We start from the raw sequence: 20,115 nt of genomic DNA, 5'->3' as shown, positions 1-20,115 counted from the left end.
TCTTTTCCCCCTTCGCTCTGACGCACTGAGGACCTTGGCACATTGTACTAGAAGCATCGGTTATAGATCTTAGACATTTCCGGCTGTGTTTTTATTCGATATAGGCTTTAAAGACATCATAATCTTGTTATTTTGAACCGAATGATATCAGTTTATGTCAGTATATTGCGATTTTCGGGTATTTATTTTCGTGGCGTTGTAGGAAGTTGGGTATCTCTGGCTCAAATGCTAATGTTTACTGCTAATTGCAACGTTGAAGAGGACATTCTCCAACCTAGCAACGATTATTTTGGACAAAGGACACCTTTCCCAAGATTCTGATGAGAGTTCATCAAAAAGTAAGAACTATTTATGCTGATAATTCGTTGTTCTGTTGACAAATGTCAAATAATAATTCTGCCATGAATTTCGGTGCGTCTCGCTTTAGCGCACGCTGTATGCTTGAAGTAACGTTAATTTTAAAAATGTAACCCAGCGATTGCATTAAGAACTAATTTGTCTTTCAATTGCTGTCCAACCTGTATTTTTTTAGTCAAGTTTATGAATAGTTTTCGATTAGAATAGGTGCCTCTCCAAGATGGCGCCGGACAGATTGCTTGAGGTTTTGGACACTAATCACATTGTATAAGCACGATTTGTGCCGCTAAATATGCACATTTTCGAACAAACTCTATATTCATTGTGTAATATGATGTTATAGGACTGTCATCTGAAGAATTCTGAGAAGGTTAGTGAAAAAATTAATATATTTTGGTGGTTTATACGTTATCGCTATTTTTGCCTTGAATCAATGCTGTTGTGATGTTTGCTATTGTGGTAAGCTAATATAACGCTATATTGTGTTTTCGCTGTAAAACACTTAGAAAATCTGAAATATTGGCTGGATTCACAAGATCTGTGTCTTTCATCTGCTGTACGCTGTGTATTTTTAAGAAATGTTTTATGATGAGTAATTAGCTAATACACGATGGTCTCTGTAGTTATTCTAGTCGCTTTGGTGAGAGTTGTGATAGTGGCTGCAATGGTAAACTATGATTTTTACCTGAAATATGCAAATTTTTCTATCAAAACATATGCTATACAATAAATATGTTATCAGACTGTCATCTGATGAAGTTGTTTCTTGGTTAGTGGCTATTTATATCTTTATTTGGTCGAATTTGTGATAGCTACTGATGGAGTAAAAAAATGGTGGAGTAAAGAAGTGGTGTCTTTTGCTAACGTGGTTAGCTAATAGATTTACATATTGTGTCTTCCCTGTAAAACATTTTAAAAATCAGAAATGATGGCTGGATTCACAAGATGTGTATCTTTCATTTGGTGTCTTGGACTTGTGATTTCATGAACATTTTATTATATGATATCCCTGTGGCTTTAGGCTAGGCTATGCTAGTCAGCTATTTTGATGGGGGTGCTCCCGGATCCGGGTTTGTGAGGCGTTAGAGGTTTTAAACTCTGAGGTCCATGTTTAGTTAGCAGTGAGTATAAACTCTGAGGTCCATGTTGAGTTAGCAGTGAGTATAAACTCTGAGGTCCATGTTGAGTTACCAGTGAGTATAAACTCTGAGGTCCATGTTGAGTTACCAGTGAGTATAAACTCTGAGGTCCATGTTGAGTTACCAGTGAGTATAAACTCTGAGGTCCATATTGAGTTACCAGTGAGTATAAACTCTGAGGTCCATGTTGAGTTACCAGTGAGTATAAACTCTGAGGTCCATGTTGAGTTAGCAGTGAGTATAAACTCTGAGGTCCATGTTGAGTTAGCAGTGAGTATAAACTCTGAGGTCCATTTTGAGTTACCAGTGAGTATAAACTCTGAGGTCCATGTTGAGTTAGCAGTGAGTATAAACTCTGAGGTCCATGTTGAGTTACCAGTGAGTATAAACTCTGAGGTCCATGTTGAGTTACCAGTGAGTATAAACTCTGAGGTCCATGTTGAGTTAGCAGTGAGTATAAACTCTGAGGTCCATGTTGAGTTAGCAGTGAGTATAAACTCTGAGGTCCATGTTGAGTTACCAGTGAGTATAAACTCTGAGGTCCATGTTGAGTTAGCAGTGAGTATAAACTCTGAGGTCCATGTTGAGTTAACAGTGAGTATAAACTCTGAGGTCCATGTTGAGTTACCAGTGAGTATAAACTCTGAGGTCCATGTTGAGTTAGCAGTGAGTATAAACTCTGAGGTCCATGTTGAGTTAACAGTGAGTATAAACTCTGAGGTCCATATTGAGTTACCAGTGAGTATAAACTCTGAGGTCCATATTGAGTTACCAGTGAGTATAAACTCTGAGGTCCATGTTGTTGTCTCATATTGTTCCTCTTACTTTGGGAAGATAGATTGCTTGTTTATGGTTCCACATAATACAGTATAGCTAAAAAACATAAAGGAACAGATTTATGAAACGTTAGTAAATGTTACAGTAAATGTTATAGTAAGTGTTATAGTGAATGGTATAGTGAATGTTATAGTGAATGTTATAGTAAATGTTATAGTGAATGTTATAGTAAATGTTATAGTGAATGTTATAGTAAATGTTATAGTAAATGGTATAGTGAATGGTATAGTAAATGTTATAGTAAATGGTATAGTAAATGGTATTGTGAATGTTATAGTAAGTGTTATAGTGAATGTTATAGTAAATGTTATAGTAAATGGTATAGTAAATGTTGGTAAATTTTTGTAAATGTCATAGTGAATGGTATAGTGAATGTTATAGTAAATGTTATATTAAATGTTATAGTAAATGTTATAGGAAGTGTTATAGTAAATGTTATAGTAAGTGTTATAGTGAATGTTATCGTGAATGGTATAGTGAATGTTATATTAAATGCTAGTAATGTTATAGTAAATGGCATAGTAAATGTTAGTAAATGTTATAGTAGATGGTATAGTGAATGGTATAGTGAATGTTATAGGAAATGTTAGTAAATGTTTTAGTAAATGGCATAGTGAATGGTATAGTGAATGGTATAGTGAATGTTATATTAAATGCTAGTAATGTTATAGTAAATGGCATAGTAAATGTTAGTAAATGTTATAGTAGATGGTATAGTGAATGGTATAGTGAATGTTATAGGAAATGTTAGTAAATGTTTTAGTAAATGGCATAGTGAATGGTATAGTGAATGGTATAGTGAATGTTATATTAAATGCTAGTAATGTTATAGTAAATGGCATAGTAAATGTTAGTAAATGTTATAGTAGATGGTATAGTAAATGTTATAGTAAATGGTATAGTTAATGTTATAGTAAATGGTATAGTTAATGTTATAGTAAATGGTATAGTTAATGTTATAGTAAATGTTAGTAAATGTTATAGTAAATGGTATAGTTAATGTTATAGTAAATGTTAGTAAATGTTATAGTAAATGTTAGTAAGTGTTACAGTGAATGTTATAGTAGATGGTATAGTAAATGGTATAGTTAATGTTATAGTAAATGTTAGTAAATGTCATAGTGAATGTTAGTAAATGTTATAGTTAATGGTATAGTGAATGGTATAGTGAATGGTATAGTAAATGTTATAGTAAATGTTAGTAAATGTCATAGTGAATGTTAGTAAATGTTATAGTTAATGGTATAGTGAATGTTATAGGAAATGTTAGTAAATGTTATAGTTAATGGTATAGTGAATGGTATAGTGAATGTTATAGGAAATGTTAGTAAATGGTATAGTTAATGGTATAGTGAATGTTATAGTAAAGTGTATAGTGAATGTTATAGTAAATGGTATAGTAGATGTTAGTAAATGTTATAGTAGATAGTATAGTAAATGTTATAGTAGATAGTATAGTAAATGGTATAGTAAATTGTATAGTAAATGTTATAGTAAATGTTATAGTTAATGTTAGTAAATGGTATAGTAAATTGTATAGTAAATGTTATAGTAAATGTTATAGTTAATGTTAGTAAATGGTATAGTGAATGTTATAGTAAATGTTATAGTAGATAGTATAGTGAATGATATAGTGAATGTTATAGTGAATGATATAGGAAATGTTATAGTAAATGTTATAGTTAATGTTATAGTAAATGGTATAGTTAATGTTATAGTAAATGTTATAGTAAATGGTATAGTGAATGTTATATTAAATGTTAGTACACGTTATACTGAATGTTATATATACAGAGATGGCCGCCTCGCTTCGCGTTCTCAGGAAACTGTGCAGTATTTAGTTTTGTTATGTATTATTTCTTACATTGTTACCCCAGGAAGTCTTAAGTTTTATTACATACAGCCGGGAGGAACTATTGGATATAAGAGCAACGTCAACTTATCCCAGCCGGTGACCCAAAACAACGGCGCCGCAGGAGGGGCAGAAGAAGCGGTCTTCTGGTCAGGCTCCGTAGACGGGCACATCGCGCACCGCTCCCGAGTTTACTACTCGCCAACGTCCAGTCTCTTGACAACAAGGTAGACGAAATCCGAGCAAGGGTTGCCTTCTAGAGAGACATCAGAGATTGTAACGTCCTATGTTTCCTGGAAACGTGGCTCACTCGAGACACGCTATCGGAGTCGGTACAGCCACATGGTTTCTTCACGCATCGGTCCGACAGAAACAAACATCTCTCTGGTAAGAAGAAGGGCAGGGGGTATGCCTTATGATTAACGAGACGTGGTGTGATCATAACAACATACAGGAACTCAAGTCCTTTTGCTCACCTGATCTAGAATTCCTTACAATCAAATGTCGACCGCATTGTCTACCAAGAGAATTCTCTTCGATTATAATCGCAGCCGTATATATCCCCCCAAGCAGACTCATCGATGTCCCTGAATGAACTTCATTGGACTCTATGTAAACTGGAAACCACATATTCAGAGGCTGCATTCATTGTAGCTGGGGATTTCAACAAGGCTAATCTGAAAAAAAGCCTCCCTAAATTTTATCAGCTTATCGAATGCGCTACCCGGGTGGAAAAAATCCTGGACCATTGTTACTCTGACTTCCGTGACGCATACAAAGCCCTGCCCCGCCCTCCTTTTGGAAAATCTGACCACGACTCCATTTTGTTGCTCCCAGCCTATAGACAGAAACTAAAACAGGAAACGCCCGTGCTCAGGTCTGTTCAACGCCGGTCCGACCAATCTGATTCCACGCTTCAAGATTGCTTCGATCATGTGGACTGGGATATGTTCCTCATAGCGTCGGACAATAACATTGATGAATATGCTGATTCGGTGAGCGAGTTTATTAGCAAGTGCATCGGTAATGTTGTACCCACTGTAACGACTCTCCTCTTCGTCTGATGATGAGGAATAGGAATCATCGGACCAACACGCAGCGTGGTAAACGCAGCGTGGTAAGTGTTCATAGTAAATTTAATTAAATAAACTGAACACTGAATGACAAAAAAACAACAAAGCGAGTGAACGACACAAAAAAGTCCTGTAAGGTGAAAAAACACAAAACAGGAAACAACTACCCACAAACACAGGTGGGAACAGGCTACCTAAGTATGGTTCTCAATCAGAGACAACGATTGACACCTGCCTCTGATTGGGAACCATACCAGGCCAAACACATAGAAAAGGACAACATAGAACAAAACATAGAATGCCCACCCCAACTCACGCCCTGACCAACCCAAAATAGAGACATAAAAAGGATCTCTAAGGTCAGGGTGTGACACCCACAGTAACTATTAAAACCTTCCAACCAAAATCGTGGATTGATGGCAGCATTCGTGCAAAACTGAAAGCACGAACCATTGCTTTTAATCAGGGCAAGGGGACCGGAAACATGACCGAATACAAACAGTGTAGCTATTCTCTTTGCAAGGCAATCAAACAAGCTAAGCGTCAGTATAGAGACAAAGTAGCGTCTCAATTCAACGGCTCAGACACGAGAGGTATGTGGCAGGGTCTACAGTCAATCACGGACTACAAAAAGAAATCCAGCCCCGTCTTGGATTCCCAGATAAACTAAACAACTTCTTTGCTCGCTTTGAGGACAATACAGTGCCAACAACACGGTCCACTACCAAAACCTGCGGGCTCTCCTTCACCACAGCCAACGTGAGTAAAGCATTTAAACGTGTTAACCCTCGCAAGGCTGCCGGCCCAGACGGCATCCCTAGCCGTGTCCTCAGAGCATGCGCAGACCAGCTGGCTGGTGTGTTTACGGACATATTCAATCAATCCTTATCCCAGTCTGCTGTTCCCACATGCTTCAAGAGGGCCACCATTGTTCCTGTTCCCAAGAAAGCTAAGGTAACCGAGCTAAATGACTATTGCCCCGTAGCACTCTCCTCCGTCATCATGAAGTGCTTTGAGAGACTAGTCAAGGATCATATCACCTCCACCCTACCTGACACCCTAGACCCACTACAATTTGCTTACCGCCCCATTAGGTCCACAGAATACGCAATCGCAATCACACTGCACACTGCCCTAACCCATCTGGACAAGTGGAATACCTATGTAAGAATGCTGTTCATCGACTACAGCTCAGCATTTAACACCATAGTACCCTCCAAACTCGTCAATAAGCTCGAGACCCTGGGTCTCGCCCCCGCCCTGTGCAACTGGGTCCTGGACTTCCTGACAGGCCACCCCCAGGTGGTGAGGGTAGGAAACAATATCTCCAACCCGCTGATCCTCAACACTGGGGCCCCACAAGGGTGCGTTCTCAGCCCTCTCCTGTACTCCCTGTTCACCCATGACTGCGTGGCCATGCACGCCTCCAAATCAATCATCAAGTTTGCAGACGACACTACAGTGGTAGGCTTGATCACCAACAATGACGAGACGGCTTACAGGGAGGAGGTGAGGGCCCTCGGAGTGTGGTGTCAGGAAAATAACCTCACACTCAACGTCAACAAAACAAAGGAGATGATTGTGGACTTCAGGAAACAGCAGAGGGAGCACCCCCCTATCCACATCGACGGGACAGAAGTGGAGAGGGTAGTAAGTTTTAAGTTCCTCGGCGTATACATCACGGACAAACTGAATTGGTCCACCCATACAGACAGCGTTGTGAAGAAGGCGCAGCAGCGCCTCTTCAACCTCAGGAGGCTGAAGAAATTCGGCTTGTCACCAAAAGCACTCACAAACTTCTACAGATGCACAATCGAGAGCATCCTGTCGGGCTGTATCACCGCCTGGTACGGCAACTGCTCCGCCCACAACCGTAAGGCTCTCCAGCGGGTAGTGAGGTCTGCACAACGCATCACCAGGGGCAAACTACCTGCTCTCCAGGACACCTACAGCACCCGATATCACAGGAAGGCCATAAAGATCATCAAGGACAACAACCACCCGAGCCACTGCCTGTTCACCCCGCTATCATCCAGAAGACGAGGTCAGTACAGATGCATCAAAGCTGGGACCGAGAGACTGAAAAACAGCTTCTATCTCAAGGCCAACAGACTGTTAAACAGCCATCACTAACATTGAGTGGCTGCTGCCAACATACTGACTCAACTCCAGCCACTTTAATAATAAAAATTGGATGTAATAAATGTACTGTATCACTAGTCACTTTAAAACCTCTACTTCATCACCCTCCCGGATCCGGGATCCTCCTCATCAAAAAAGCTGACTAGCATAGCCTAGCCTAACGGGACAGGGATATCGTATAATATAATTTTCATGAAATCACAAGTCCAATACAGCAAATGAAAGATAAACATCTTGTGAATCCAGCCATCATTTCCGATTTTTAAAATGTTTTACAGCGAAAACACAATTTGTATTTCTATTAGCTAACCACAATAGCCAAACACACAACCGCATATTTTCACCATGTTTCCACCGCATAGGTAGCTTTCACAAAACCGACAAAATAGAGATAAAATGAATCACTAACCTTGAACAACTTCATCAGATGACAGTCTTATAACATGTTATACAATACATTTATGTTTTGTTCGAAAATGTGCATATTTGAGGTATAAATCATAGTTTTACATTGCAGCCACCATCAAAAATAGCACCAAAGCAGCCAGAATAATAACAGAGAGCAACGTGAAATACATAAATACTCATCATAAAACATTTATGAAAAATACATGGTGTACAGCAAATGAAAGATAAACATCTTGTGAATCCAGCCAATATTACCGATTTTTTAAGTGTTTTACAGCGAAAACACAATATAGAATTATATTAGCTTACCACAATAGCCAAACACACAAAGGCATTTATTCACAGCAAAGGTAGCTTTCGCAAAAACCAGCAATAGATATAAAATTAACTTCTTCTGGTTGCAAGCCCTAAGTCGGGATCAATATGACAACAGCCACTTCAAGTGCAGGGCGCGAAATTCAAAATATATTTTTTAGAAATATTTAACTTTCACACATTAACAAGTCCAATACAGCAAATGAAAGGTATACATCTTGTGAATCCAGCAAACATGTCCGATTTTTAAAATGTTTTACAGCGAAAACAGCACGTATATTTATGTTAGCTCACCACCAAATACAAAAAAGCACTAACATTTTTCACAGCACAGGTAGCATGCACAAAGCCAACCTAACTAACCAAGAACCAACCAAACTAACCAACAAACAACTTCATCAGATGACAGTCTTATAACATTTTATTCAATAAATCTATGTTTTGTTCGAAAAATGTACATATTTCAGGTATAAATCATAGTTTACATTGCAGCTACAATCAGAAATTGCACCGAAAGCTGCCAGAATAATTACAGACACCAACGTCAAATACCTAAATACTCATCATAAAACATTTCTGAAAAATCGATGGTGTACAGCAAATTAAAGACAAACATCTTGTGAATCCAGCCAATATTTCCGATTTTTTAAGTGTTTTACAGCGAAAACACAATATAGCATTATATTAGCTTACTACAATAGCCTACCACACTACCGCATTCATTCATCAAGGCACGTTAGCGATAGCAATAGGCACGTTAGCGATAGCGAATAAACCAGCAAGGTATATAATTTTTGACTAACCTTGATAAGCTTCATCAGATGACAGTCCTATAACATCAGGTTATACATACACTTATGTTTTGTTCGAAAATGTGCATATTTAGAGCTGAAATCAGTGGTTATACATTGTGCTAACGTTGTGCTAACGTAGCATATTTTTCCCACAACGTCCGGATATTTTTCTGACACTTTTTCTGACACACATATTCTGACCAAATTACTATTCATAAACATAACTAAAAAATACATGTTGTATAGGAAATGATAGATACACTAGTTCTTAATGCAATCGCAGTGTTAGAATTCTAAAAATAACTTCATTACGACATAAGGCTTACGTTATGGCGAGCGAGTGCCCAAAACCTGGGCGCAAAACTAATAGTACACAGTTCGACAGATATATGAAATAGCATCATAAAATGGGTCCTACTTTTGATGAGCTTCCATCAGAATGTTGTACAAGAGGTCCTTTGTCAAGAACAATCGTTGTTTGGATTTAGAACGTCCTTTTTCCCTCTTGAATTAGCAAGCGCACTAGCCAAGTGGCGCGAAGCTCTCCTTCCTGAACAAAGGCACACAACGCAACACGCCTAACGTCCCGAATAAATTTCAATAATCTAATAAAACTATATTGAAAAAACATACTTTACGATGATATTGTCACATGTATCAAATAAAATCAAAGCCGGAGATAGTAGTCGCCTATAACGACAGCTTTTCAGAAGGCAATTCCAGGTCCATCCTCGCGCTTTCCAGAAAACAGGAAATGGGTGACACGTCATTCCAAGAGGATTTATTCCACCTCAGACCAAGATAAACACTCTATTTCTTCTCTCACTGCCTCTTGACATCTAGGGGAAGGTGTATGACGTGCATGTATACTAATACGTATCATGCCCATTTATAGGCAGGACCTAGAACAGAGCATCGTTTTCAGACTTTCCACTTCCTGGTCAGGAAGTTTGTGCCAAATGAGTTCTGTTTTACTCACAGATATAATTCAAACGGTTTTAGAAACTAGAGAGTGTTTTCTATCCAATAGTAATAATAATATGCATATTGTACGAGCAAGAATTGAGTACGAGGCCGTTTGAAATGGGCACCTTTTATCAGAGCTACTCAATACTGCCCCTGCAGCCAGAAGAAGTTAATCACTAACTTTTGGACAACTTCATCAGATGACAGTCTTATAACATCATGTTATACAGTACATTTATGTTTTGTTCGAAAATGTGCATATTTAGAGCTGCAAATCGTGGTTATACATTGTGAATACGTAGCAACAATTCTCCAGAATGTCCGGAGATATTTTGGACACTCACCTAATCTGACCAAAGAACTCATCATAAACTTTACATAAAAATACTTGTTGTATGGCAAATGAAAGATACACTGGTTCTTAATGCAACCGCTGTGTTAGATTTTTAAAAATAACTTTACCACAACATACAGCTTGGGTTATTGTGAGACAGCGCTCACCAACACGGCGGAGAATAGGCATCAACATATTACACAGAAATACGAAATAACATCATAAATGTTGTCTTACTTTTGCTGAGCTTCCATCAGAATGTTGTACAAGTAGTACTATTTCCAGAATAAATCGTTGTTTGGTTTTAGAATGTCCATTTCTTCTGTCGAATTAGCAACCTTGGCTAGCATTGTGGCGCGAACATTCCCATCATCTCTTGGCGCAAAGAACGGAAAATTCCAAAAGTCCCATTAAACGTTGAATAAACTGATAAAACTCGGTTGAAAAAACCTACTTTATGATGTTTTTCTCATATGTATCAAATAAAATCAGAGCCGGAGATATTCGCCGTGTATACCGAACGCTTTTCAGAGGACAATGTCGAGGTCCCCCGCGCGCCGTCGAAGACAAAGAAAATACCGGACCTGTCACTCCAAAAGCTCTTATTCGGCCTCAGATCAAGCTAGACACCCCATTCAACCTTCCACTGCCTGTTGACATCTAGTGGAAGGCGTATGAAGTGCATACATATCGATAAATAAAAGCCAGTTGAATAGGCAGGCCCTGAAACAGAGCCTCGTTTTCAGATTTTTCACTTCCTGTTTGGAAGTTTGCTGCCAAATGAGTTCTGTTTTACTCACAGATATAATTCAAACAGTTTTAGAAACTTCACAGTGTTTTCTATCCAATAGTAATAATAATATGCATATTGTATGATCTAGAACAGAGTACGAGGCCGTTTAATTTGGGCACGATTTTTTCCAAAGTGAAAACAGCGCCCCCCTATTGACAAGAAGTTTTTAAACTATGCCACTTTATATAATGTTTACATACCCTACACTACTCATCTCATATGTATATACTGTACTCTATACCATCTACTGCATCTTGCCATCTTTATGTAATACATGTATCACTAGTCACTTTAAACTATGCCACTTTATATAATGTTTACATACCCTACACTACTCATCTCATATGTATATACTGTACTCTATACCATCTACTGCATCTTGCCTAAGCCGTTCGGCCATCGCTCATCCATATATATTTTTTGGGACATATTCTTATTCATTCCTTTACACTTGTGTGTATAAGGTAGTTGTTGTGAAATTGTTAGATTACTTGTTAGATATTACTGCATGGTCGGAACTAGAAGCACAAGCATTTCGTTACACTTGCATTAACATCTGCTAACCATGTGTATGTGGGGGGAAAAAAATATTTGATTTGATAAATGTTATAGTAAATGTTATAGTTAATATTATAGTGAATGTTATAGTAGATGTCATAGTAAATGGTATAGTTAATGGTATAGTGAATGTTAGTGAATGTTATAGTGAATGTTATAGTAAATGGAATAGTAAAAGTTATAGTGAATGTTAGTGAATGTTATAGTAGATGTTATAGTAAATGTTATAGTAACTGTTATAGTAGATGTTATAGTAAATGGTATAGTGAATGTTATAGTGAATGTTATAGTGAATGTTAGTGAATGTTATTGTAGATGTCATAGTAAATGTTATAGTAAATGGTATAGTGAATGTTATAGTGAATGTTAGTAAATGTCATGGTAAATGTTATAGTAAATGGTATAGTGAATGGTATAGTAAATGTTATAGTGAATGTTATAGTAAATGGTATAGTGAATGTCAAAAAAATATTTGATTTGATAAATGTTATAGTAAATGTTATAGTTAATATTATAGTGAATGTTATAGTAGATGTCATAGTAAATGGTATAGTTAATGGTATAGTAAATCTTATAGTGAATGTTACAGGATATGTCATAGTAAATGTTAGTAAATGTTATAATAGATGTCATAGTAAATGTTATAGTAAATGCTATAGTGAATGTTATAGTTAATATTATAGTGAATGTTATAGTAGATGTCATAGTAAATGGTATAGTTAATGGTATAGTGAATGTTAGTGAATGTTATAGTGAATGTTATAGTAGATGTCATAGTAAATGTTATAGTAAATGGTATAGTGAATGTTATAGTGAATGTTATAGTAGATGTCATAGTAAATGATATAGTTAATGGTATAGTGAATGTTAGTGAATGTTATAGTAGATGTCAGAGTGAATGTTATCGTGAATGGTATAGTAAATCTTATAGTGAATGTTACAGGATATGTCATAGTAAATGTTAGTAAATGTTATAATAGATGTCATAGTAAATGTTATAGTAAATGCTATAGTGAATGGTATAGTGAATGTTGTAGTGAATGTTATATTGAGTGTTATAGTAAATGTTATAGTGAATGGTATAGTTAATATTATAGTAATTGTTATATCTAATGTTAGTAAATGTTATAGTGAATGGTATAGTGAATGTTATATTAAATGTTGGTAAATGTTATAGTGAATGTTAGTAATGTTTTAGTAAATGGCATAGTGAATGTTAGAGTGAATGTTATATTAAATGTTAGTAAATGTTATAGTGAATGTTATAGTGAATGGTATAGTGAATGTTAGTAATGTTATAGTGAATGGTATAGTAAATGTCATATTGAATGGTATAGTGAATGTTATATTAAATGTTAGTAAATGTTATAGTAAATGTTATAGTGAATGTTATAGTGAATGGTATAGTAAATGTCATATTGAATGGTATAGTGAATGGTATATTAAATGTTAGTAATGTTATAGTGAATGTTGTAGTAAATATTATGGTAAATATTATAGTGAATATTATAGTGAATGTTATGAGGGAATAAAACAGAGAAGCCAGAACGAACAGGGAAGTAAAGTTTTTTATTTAATCTGGTTTTAGCTTTGGTTTCATTTTTATAAATAACAGGAGAAAATGTTGCAAAGCATAAGACCTTATTCAGGGGATCTGTCAGTCTGGCTCTGAAGGAGAGCTGTGATCACCTGATTGTTAGTGGTGAAGTCATACAATGACAAATCATTATCTTCCTGTAGCCCAGTGACTGAGTCAGTGTGTGATGGGACAGAGTGACAGGAAGCAATTTCAATTCAAACAGACTGTGAGAATGTAACAACGTGACTGAAAGGAAGGCCAGATCACTCCCTGTCTGCTGCTAGCTGGAAGGCTAATGTTCAAATGACATGTATCATGTGGAGATAACACACACACACACACACACACACACACACACACACACACACACACACACACACACACACACACACACACACACACACACACACACACACACACACACACACACACACAAACCACACTCTTATCTTGCTCGCTGACACAATTTTGCTCTCTAACAATCTTGCTAATTATAATAGTTAATTAATTCTGTGGCGATGTCTTCATCAGGAGACTAACAACCTACATTTTCATTAATTAGACCTTCAACCCTTCGATCCCTCTCTCCATCTCTCCGTCCCTCTCCATCAGCCCATTTCTCTCTCTCTCATCACCTCATCCCCTGTCTGTACAGTATATCTCCATCTTGACCGCTCTCTCTTTTTTTTCTCTCTCATGCCGTCCATCCTTCTCCCTCTCTCTGTTCAATGTCAGTGTTAACATGGTATATTTTACTACTGTCTGGTATGAAGTCGTAAGCCTTCTGTGTGTGTGTGTCTGCTTGTATTCCATTAAAACCCTTTCTCACCATGTGAGGAGGGTCTAAATAACACCAGACGCCCCTCTCTGAGAAACTGCATTACCCATGAGCCTCAGTGTGACCTGGATTGAGGTACAGAGGGACTACAGTATTGAGGCGATGGTTCACTCCCTCTACCACTTGCCACCAGAGATGACTAATGATAACCAACACTGGTTGTACATATACCAATGCTACGGTACTGTTCCCTATCTCGATTCCGCTGGAATAACAGTACTATTCCATATCTCCATTCCACTAAATAACAGTACTATTCCATATCTCCATTCCACTGGAATAACAGTACTGCTTCCTATCTCCATTCTACTGAATAACAGTACTATTCCCCATCTCCATTCCACTGAATAACAGTACTGTTCCCCATCTCCATTCCACTGAATAACAGTACTGTTCCCCATCTCCATTCCACTGAATAACAGTACTGTTCCCTATCTCCATTCCACTGGAAAAACAGTTTTGTTCCATATCTCCATTCCACTGAATAACAGTACTGTTCCATATCTCCATTCCACTGAATAACAGTACTGCTTCATATCTCCATTCCACTGGAATAACAGTACTGTTCCCCATCTCCATTCCACTGGAATAACAGTGCTGTTCCCCATCTCCATTCCACTGGAATAACAGTGCTGTTCCCCATCTCCATTCCACTGGAATAACAGTACTGTTCCAAATCTCCATTCCACTGGAATAACAGTACTGTTCCATATCTCTATTCCACTGGAATAATTACCAAGTTATTCACATCAAATGGGCCTTGATCCTTCCACAGGCTGTTCTGAATACGGTCCAACCATTACTGCCAACACTCCTGTCAGCTAGTTGTAAGGCAACAGATTGTGTACCATGATATTGATGATTAACCCTTGATAGACTGGTGTTGTTTAGAGACACTGATCTATCAAGGGCATCCTTCTGTCTTACTCCTTCCTCGCTATCAGTCTGTCACTGTGAGAAGTGTTAGACTGTTGGTTGGTGTTAGTCCATAGTGATGGTGGCAAAATGGCCCCCCTTCTTCTCCCTCCATCACTTGCTCTCTCGCTTTGTCTCTCTCCAGAGAGATGTAACCCAGATTTCAAAATGAATTGCTGCCTATTCCCCTCCCTCCCTCCTCTCCCTCCCCTCCCTCTCTCCTCTCTCTCTCTCTCCTCTCTCTCTCTCTCTCTCTCTCTCTCTCTCTCTCTCTCTCTCTCTCTCTCTCTCTCTCTCTCTCTCTCCTATCCCATCTTCCTCTTGGTAAAACAGAATCAATCTTGAAAAGAAAATTCATCTCTCCATCTCTTCCCCCTCTTCACCCTGTGTGGGTTAACTTAACAGATACATAGCAGTCCACTCCTCCTCTGTCTTCTCTCATTCTTGGAAAGCTTCAATCTCATCCCTTGTTACTTGCTCTTTTTTTGTAGGCAGCTCTTTTTCCCAGCTCTTCCTCCCTGAAACCACTAGCCTTTCTCTCTTTCCTTCACTTTTTCTTTTTTGACGTGACCAGCGACAGGTTCAGAGCGATAGCAGGCTGCCTATCAAAGGAGGAGAGATAAAGAGAGGGGGAGAGGAAGAGGAGAAGCCTGCTCTTTGATCAAGTCTGTCAGCCCAAACAACCACAAATACAGGTAATGTCTCTTTCTCTTTCTCTTGGTTTCTCTCTCTCTCTCTTTTCCTCCTTCCACTTCTATCTCCACGTAGCTTTCCACTCTGTTCCTTATTTGTTGAGGATTTCCCTTTTTTCTTGTTTTTGTTTGTTTTGTTTCTGTGTTCTTTCAGCCCTTCCTATCTCTGGTATTCACCCATTGGATCGATTTCCTCCATCTTCCGGTGTGCCATAATCATTTCAACAGGTCCTGTTTGCTATGCTGTACGCTCTCGGCTTATTTACTTATTCATTCAATCTCTGTTGTGGTTTCATTTATCATTCAGCAGTCTGCTACTCCTCTTCTCTCAGTTAAATATTTCACATTGCTATAGTTTTTCTTTCCTCACTTTTGACTCATATAGACTGTGCATGAGATGGAGAAATTAACACAATATCAAATCAGGACAAGGAGGAAGGAGACAAGGACAGAGAGGGTACCAGTTCTAATATTGGAGTAGGTGGGGGGGGGGTGCAACAGGAGGTGCAGTTGACATGTGGTAAGGGTGTTTGGTTGTCAGGGCAACCCAGTGCATTTGGTTGTCAGGGGGATGTGGGAGGTTGCAGTTGGCATGGCGTGGCGATGAGGATAGATGGGGTGAGAGAGAGAACGCGAGCGAGTATGAAGTGGGACATATGTGGGACACAGTGTGAATTTCACTAATCGTTCTGTGTCTCTGGGTCTCTGAGGAGAGCTCTGTCTCAATGTGTGAATTAACCTCTCTCCTTTTTATACATTCCCTCTCCCTCCCTCTCCCTCTGCTCCTCCCTCTGTCCCCTGTCTGGGTCCTTTTATACTCTCTCTCTCTCTCTTTCTCTCTCTCTCTCTCTCTCTCTCTCTGCTCATCCCTCTCTTCCCTGTTTGTGTCATGTTATATTTTCTCTATCCCTTCACCTCTCCCCTACTCCCTCCCTCATCTCCACCTGTCCTCTGCCCTCCTCTCTCTCCCTCTTTCCTTGTCCCTCCTCTGTAACACTCAACCCTCTTTTTCTCCATCCTCCCATCCCTCCTCTCCATCACCTCTCCTTTCCCCTCTCCTCCCATCCCTCCAGGAAGCATGTCTACTCCCGTGTCCCCGTCCCCCTCCCTGTCCCCCCTGACCCTGGCCTCCCCCGTGGCCACCCCTGGGGCCTCTCCCCTGCCCTCCCCCCTCTCCCCCCCTCCCAGGGTGCCAGTGTTCCAGAGGAAGGGGGCGCTGAAACACAAGAGGATCATCGAGGTCAAGGACCACCAGTTCACCGCTCGCTTCTTCAAACAGCCCACCTTCTGCAGCCACTGCACTGACTTCATCTGGTAAATACACACACACACACACAGCGAAATACACACACAGCTAAATACACACAACAGAAAACATGCTTCATTAGTTCCCAGCTCGCCTCTACAAACATCCCACAAACTGAAGCCCCTGCACAGCCTTCACCTGGTAACCCCCACACACACACACACACACACACACGCAGAAACCCACACTTACAAACACATTATGAATCTGCAGAAACCCACACTTACAAACACATCAGGTCTCCATAGTTCACTGGCCACCTCTTCCAGCTTCCCACTGACTCTAAAACTGCGGCCACTGCACCAACTTCATCTGGTAAAACACACACACACTGTACTGTCTAGTGGTGTGTGTGTGTTTTGGGTCTGTGTACACACACTGTACTGTCTAGTGGTGTGTGTGTGTTTTGGGTCTGTGTACACACACTGTACTGTCTAGTGGTGTGTGTGTGTTTTGGGTCTGTGTACACACACTGTACTGTCTAGTGGTGTGTGTGTGTTTTACCAGATGAAGTTGGTGCAGTGGCCGCAGTTTTAGAGTTAGTGGGAAGTTTGAAAAAACACACACATTAACACACGTGTTCATGCTCACACAGTCACCATACATGACCCAAGACTGGTTGGAAGCCCAGTATCACGTACAGTAAGCTCATTCTGGCAGACACAGCCAAAGCAGGCCAGTGTAGAATCTGTGTGTGCACGTCTCTGTGCGTGGATGTGTGTGTGGACATAGGGTGGAGAGGGTAGGCTGAGTGCAGGCCAGTGTGGGTGTGTGTGTGGATGTGTGTGTGGATGTGTGTGTGGACATAGGGTGGAGAGGGTAGGCTGAGTGCAGGCCAGTGTGGATGTGTGTGTGGACATAGGGTGGAGAGGGTAGGCTGAGTGCAGGCCAGTGTGGATGTGTGTGTGGACATAGGGTGGAGAGGGTAGGCTGAGTGCAGGCCAGTGTGGATGTGTGTGTGGACATAGGGTGGAGAGGGTAGGCTGAGTGCAGGCCAGTGTGGATGTGTGTGTGGACATAGGGTGGAAAGGGTAGGCTGAGTGCAGGCCAGTGTGGATGTGTGTGTGGATGTGTGTGTGGATGTGTGTGTGGACATAGGGTGGAGAGGGTAGGCTGAGTGCAGGCCAGTGTGGATGTGTGTGTGGATGTGTGTGTGGATGTGTGTGTGGATGTGTGTGTGGATGTGTGTGTGGACATAGGGTGGAGAGGGTAGGCTGAGTGCAGGCCAGTGTGGATGTGTGTGTGGACATAGGGTGGAGAGGGTAGGCTGAGTGCAGGCCAGTGTGGATGTGTGTGTGGATGTGTGTGTGGACATAGGGTGGAGAGGGTAGGCTGAGTGCAGGCCAGTGTGGATGTGTGTGTGGACATAGGGTGGAGAGGGTAGGCTGAGTGCAGGCCAGTGTGGATGTGTGTGTGGATGTGTGTGTGGATGTGTGTGTGGACATAGGGTGGAGAGGGTAGGCTGAGTGCAGGCCAGTGTGGATGTGTGTGTGGATGTGTGTGTGGATGTGTGTGTGGATGTGTGTGTGGATGTGTGTGTGGACATAGGGTGGAGAGGGTAGGCTGAGTGCAGGCCAGTGTGGATGTGTGTGTGGACATAGGGTGGAGAGGGTAGGCTGAGTGCAGGCCAGTGTGGATGTGTGTGTGGATGTGTGTGTGGACATAGGGTGGAGAGGGTAGGCTGAGTGCAGGCCAGTGTGGATGTGTGTGTGGACATAGGGTGGAGAGGGTAGGCTGAGTGCAGGCCAGTGTGGATGTGTGTGTGGATGTGTGTGTGGATGTGTGTGTGGACATAGGGTGGAGAGGGTAGGCTGAGTGCAGGCCAGTGTGGGTGTGTGTGTGGACATAGGGTGGAGAGGGTAGGCTGAGTGCAGGCCAGTGTGGATGTGTGTGTGGACATAGGGTGGAGAGGGTAGGCTGAGTGCAGGCCAGTGTGGATGTGTGTGTGGACATAGGGTGGAGAGGGTAGGCTGAGTGCAGGCCAGTGTGGGTGTGTGTGTGGACATAGGGTGGAGAGGGTAGGCTGAGTGCAGGCCAGTGTGGATGTGTGTGTGGACATAGGGTGGAGAGGGTAGGCTGAGTGCAGGCCAGTGTGGATGTGTGTGTGGACATAGGGTGGAGAGGGTAGGCTGAGTGCAGGCCAGTGTGGATGTGTGTGTGGACATAGGGTGGAGAGGGTAGGCTGAGTGCAGGCCAGTGTGGATGTGTGTGTGGACATAGGGTGGAGAGGGTAGGCTGAGTGCAGGCCAGTGTGGATGTGTGTGTGGACATAGGGTGGAGAGGGTAGGCTGAGTGCAGGCCAGTGTGGATGTGTGTGTGGACATAGGGTGGAGAGGGTAGGCTGAGTGCAGGCCAGTGTGGATGTGTGTGTGGACATAGGGTGGAGAGGGTAGGCTGAGTGCAGGCCAGTGTGGATGTGTGTGTGGACATAGGGTGGAGAGGGTAGGCTGAGTGCAGGCCAGTGTGGATGTGTGTGTGGACATAGGGTGGAGAGGGTAGGCTGAGTGCCTCTCCTCTTGCCAACAACCCCTGGGAAGTTTCCAGTACATTCCGGTGAATGACTGTCAAAGTTACAGTATGATTATTTAACAAAGGAGAAAAGATAGATATGGTAGTGCTCTCTTAGATTTCGGTTTGGTCATTTTAAAAATACACATCACAAAAATACTATAGCACTCCAGACAGCAGTCTTACACACGAGTTACAGGCATCTCTCCATCTCTCCCTTTCTCCCTGTGGAGATTCTACTGGTTTCCTACAATAGACATGATAAAATAGATCAGTACTACACAGTTCAAATCAAATCCTCTAGGGCTGTATACTATTGACAACAAACACCAGGGGATTGAAAGGAGACTTTCTATTGTCAATATTCTGCCTGCAGGGCCTTTGTCGAGACTTCACAAGGTCTCCTCTCCATTCCCCTGGTACAGGAATAGATCGCTACACATTATCATGTGACAGCCATGTATATGTGGTTGATGTATGGCTGAATAAATAGATATCTATCTTTAATATGATTCAGAGGGGTTGGGTTGAATGCGGAAGACACATTTCAGTTGAATGCATTCAGTTGTACAACTGACTAGGTAGTCAGTTTCCCTTTCCCTACTTTCCTAATATAATAGGATTCTCCAGATAGATGCTTTTGGCTTGTCTTCTGTCCTGTCATCCTATGACCATCAGGTGGTGCTGTTTGGCCTGTCTAATGTAGCGC

General features: G+C 40.8%; 1 protein-coding gene across 1 annotated transcript in view; it reads left to right on the top strand.

Annotated features, from left to right (window-relative positions):
• Positions 1-20,115, top strand: part of LOC120036642 (protein kinase C alpha type-like) — a gene marked incomplete at its 3' end in the record, with an annotated part of 50,067 nt that overhangs the window by 23,126 nt on the left and 6,826 nt on the right. Inside the window, exon 2 of the mRNA XM_038983017.1 lies at positions 16,666-16,906. Coding sequence (XP_038838945.1) covers positions 16,666-16,906 — 241 coding nt within the window. The remainder of the gene's footprint in view (positions 1-16,665; positions 16,907-20,115) is intronic.

This window comes from Salvelinus namaycush, unplaced genomic scaffold (assembly GCF_016432855.1).
Source record: "Salvelinus namaycush isolate Seneca unplaced genomic scaffold, SaNama_1.0 Scaffold1408, whole genome shotgun sequence".
NCBI lineage: Eukaryota > Metazoa > Chordata > Actinopteri > Salmoniformes > Salmonidae > Salvelinus > Salvelinus namaycush.
The sequence above is the reverse complement of the archived record's forward strand: the minus strand, read 5'-3'. Positions and strand labels throughout refer to the sequence as shown.